The sequence below is a fragment of the Microcebus murinus genome, unplaced genomic scaffold (assembly GCF_040939455.1).
Source record: "Microcebus murinus isolate Inina unplaced genomic scaffold, M.murinus_Inina_mat1.0 scaf001_hap2_Mmur4.0, whole genome shotgun sequence".
NCBI classification, from domain to species: Eukaryota; Metazoa; Chordata; class Mammalia; order Primates; family Cheirogaleidae; genus Microcebus; species Microcebus murinus.
Window position 1 is genome coordinate 3,845,147 of NW_027438947.1, and position 3,722 is coordinate 3,848,868.

Genomic DNA, 3,722 nt, shown 5'->3' on the forward strand with positions numbered 1-3,722 from the left:
GTTGAATTATGAAGAAATAGAAAATCTGAACAGACCAATAACTAGTAAGAACATTAAATCAGTTGTGAAACATCTCCAATCAAATAAATGCCCAGGACCAGATGAGTTCACTACTGAATTCTATCAAAAATTTAAGAAAGAAGTAATAATTCTTCCAAACTCTTCCAAAAAACTGTAAAGGAGGAAATATTTTGAAACCCATTTTATAAGGCCAGCATTGCCCTCATACCAAAGCCAGACAAGGACATTACAAAAGAAAGAAAGAAAGAAAAGAAAGAAAGAAAGAGAGAGAGAGAGAGAGAGAGAGAGAGAGAGAGAGAGAGAGAGAGAGAGAGAAAGAAAGAAAGAAAGAAAGAAAGAAAGAAAGAAAGAAAGAAAGAAAGAAAGAAAGAAAGAAAGAAAGAAAACTATAGGCCAAGATCCTTAATGAACATAGATGCAAAACCTTCAACAACATACTCACAAATTCAACAAATGTTTAATTCAGTTAATTTAACAACACATTAAAATGATTATTCATCGTGATCAGATGAGATTTATCTTAGGGATACAAGGATCGTTCAGCATACAAAATCAATAAATGTGATACATCACAGTAAGAGAATGAAGGACAAAAAGCATAATTTTTCCATAGATGCAGAAAAATCACTTGAAAAAAATCCAACATTCATTAATAATAAAAATTCTCAAAAAAATTATGTACAGAGGCGCGGTAGCGCGGCGGCCCGGCCGCGGGGGACCCGGAGAGCCGCGGCGACGCCGGCCAGGATGGTGCTGGAGAGCGTGGCCCACATCGTGAAGGTGCAGCTTCCCGCATACCTCAAGCGGCTCCCGGTGCCCGAAAGCATTTCCGGCTTTGCCAGACTCACAGTTTCAGAATGGCTTCGGCTACTGCCTTTCCTTGGTGTACTTGCACTACTGGGCTACCTTGCAGTCCGTCCATTCCTCTCGAAGAAAAAACAACAAAAGGATAGCTTGATTAATCTTAAAATACAAAAGGAAAATCCAAAAGTGGTGAATGAAATAAACATTGAAGATCTGTGTCTTACTAAAGCAGCTTATTGTAGGTGTTGGCGTTCTAAGACGTTTCCTGCCTGTGATGGTTCGCATAACAAACACAATGAATTGACAGGAGATAATGTGGGTCCACTAATAATGAAGAAGAAAGAAGTATAGTAACGAATTAGGATTGAATTCAATTGTATAAAATCTTATAACAATATTTTCTCATTATTTGTGTATAGAAAATTTTGAAATGGTCGTCTTAATTATTACTACCTGTTGAGAAATTATTTCTGTCAGTTTATCTACTTTCTACACTACTGTTTATATTTGATACTTTATATATTCAAACACTTACATAGAAATTAACTTGTTATTGTTAAGCCTCTTATTCTGACTTCAGAATTAATGTATCTTCCAACAATAAAATCAACATTTTTGATTTTAATTGAGAAATATCTAAATTTTGGCAGTGTGTCCAAAGCTGTTTTTTTGAATATCATTATTTTCAACAGAATCTATATTCTGAAATTTTCCCTCCATGCTGTTAAATATATTATTTTTTCATGTCTCTTTTGTTTTGATAGTTGGAAGTATTTATTTTTCCTTTCGGCCTTCTGCGCTCCATTGTGTTTAGATGAATTACGAAAACTATTGCAATTAAGAATTACTTGTTTTCACAGACATACATTCTTTGATTTATAGAGAGTGTTGTCTAATTAATATGAATATCCCAATTTCAGAAAAGTAGTAAACTGGATATAAAAAGTTCTACTGAGAACAGTTATTTACATTATAAAAGATTTATTTCCTTTACAAAAGGTTTGCCTGTGTCTTTTTACTGTGTGTGCGTGTATCTTGAGCTATTTGGCTAAGTGACAGCTGGGCTGGACTGGCAAGAGTACAAGCCAAACTCATGGGCTGCTGCAATTTGAAGGTCAGTTAGAAATAAAGTATATGTGAATTCATATTACATTGATAAATAGTTAAGTGTTCAAAATTGTGTTTATATGAACATTTTTATCCTTTAACAGTTTCACCATGAAAACAAAATAACAGTCATCCTTTGGTATACAAGGAGGGATTGGTTCCAGGGCTGCCCACAGGTACCAAAATCCATGCTTATTCAAGTCCTGCGGGGCCATAAACCGGCAGAAACGAAAAGCTGCCTGCCCCTGTGCATAGGCAGGGGTGGGGCAGTTGTCTGCCTCCAGGGATTACTTATGTTCAAACCCTGTTGTCCAAGGGCCAACTGTGCAAAAGAGTTCACAAAGAAAACTTACTAGAGATTCTTTTAAATATTATTAAAAGTCTTTTTAGTTTCATCTTATATTGGATATTAATAGCTATTCTTAAGTCTGTAAAAGGCACAATTCATTTAGTTTACTAAGCTTTCTTTTTATATGAAGGTATAAGAGGCAGACATAATCTTTATTCCATTAATAAAGGTAATAGTTATTGAGCACTTACATGGTACCAGACACTACACTAAGCATAGTACTTGGGTTTTTAATTTTTACGTGTGATTTCAGTAGGTTCTACTATGTGATCTTAACTTTGTCGTGACCAATAGCATGAATTTTAGAATTAGAGTTAGAGCATAGTCTGTGGTTTTTGAGAAGTTGTACAATGTGCATGTCCGAGATTGTTGCCCTTTCCTCTCTCACCTGTCAATGGGCATAAATACAAGTGGCTCTCAAAAAAAAAAAATTATGTACAGAAGAACTGTACCTCAGCACAATGAAGGCCATATATGACAAACTCACAGCTAACATTATAGTAAATGGGGAAAAGTAGAATTTTTTAAGATCTTGAAAAAGGCAAGAATGCTCACTCTTGGCACTTCTGTTGAACACAGTACTGGAAGTCCTTGCCAGAGCAATTAGGCAAGAGAAGAATGAAAGGCATCCAAATTCAAAAGGAAGAAGTTACATTGCCTTTGTTTGCAGATGGCATGATTTTATATATAGAAAACCCTAAAGACTCCACTAAAAAAAAACAGATCTAATCAACAAATTGAATAAAGCCGCAGGATACAAAAATTAACATAAAAAAATCAGTAGTGTTTCCTTACATGAACAGTGAATTATCCAAAAAAGAAATCAAGAAAGCAATCCCCATTCACAATAGCTATAAATAATAAAATAAAATACTTTGCAATAAATTTAACCAAGGCAGTGAAATATTCCTACATTCAAAACTATAAAAGAATTATGAAAGAAATTAAAGAAGACACAAATAAATGGAAATATATTCTGTGTTCTTAGATTGCAAAAAATAATTTGTAAAAAATATCCACAATACTCAAAACAATCTAATGATTCAATGCAAAAAAATTAAAAGAAAATAAAAATGCAAAAAAATGCCAAAGGAATTCTTCACAGAAATGTTTAAAAAATCTAAACTTTGAATGGAACCACAAAACATCACAAATATCCAAAGAAATCTTGAGCAAATAGGACAAAGCTGGAGGCATTACACTACCTGACTTCAAAATACACTATAAAGCTGTAGTAATAAAAAAAACATGGTACTGGCTTAAAAATAGACACACAGACCAGTGAAACAGAATGGAGGGCCCAGAAATAAATCCACACATTTATAGACAACTTGTTTCAACAAAGGTGCCCAAAAAACACAATGGAGGAAAGAACAGTTTCTTCAATAAATGGTGTTTGGAAAGAAAAATGGTGGAGTAAAGGTAATTTCCCGGATTCCTG

At 34.1% G+C, this 3,722-nt stretch overlaps 1 protein-coding gene across 1 annotated transcript; it reads left to right on the plus strand.

The window, feature by feature from the left end:
* Positions 1-705: 705 nt before the first annotated feature.
* On the plus strand, positions 706-1,823 carry LOC105867072 (CDGSH iron-sulfur domain-containing protein 2). The gene has a single exon (XM_012756856.3). The coding sequence runs from the start codon at positions 769-771 to the stop codon at positions 1,174-1,176; it is 408 nt and encodes a 135-aa protein (XP_012612310.2). The 5' UTR covers positions 706-768; the 3' UTR covers positions 1,177-1,823.
* Positions 1,824-3,722: the final 1,899 nt, after the last annotated feature.

Coding starts and splice junctions, on each gene's coding strand:
- LOC105867072 (XM_012756856.3), top strand. CDS start 769: ATGGTGCTGGAGAGCGTGGCCCACATCGTGAAGGTGCAGCTTCCCGCA.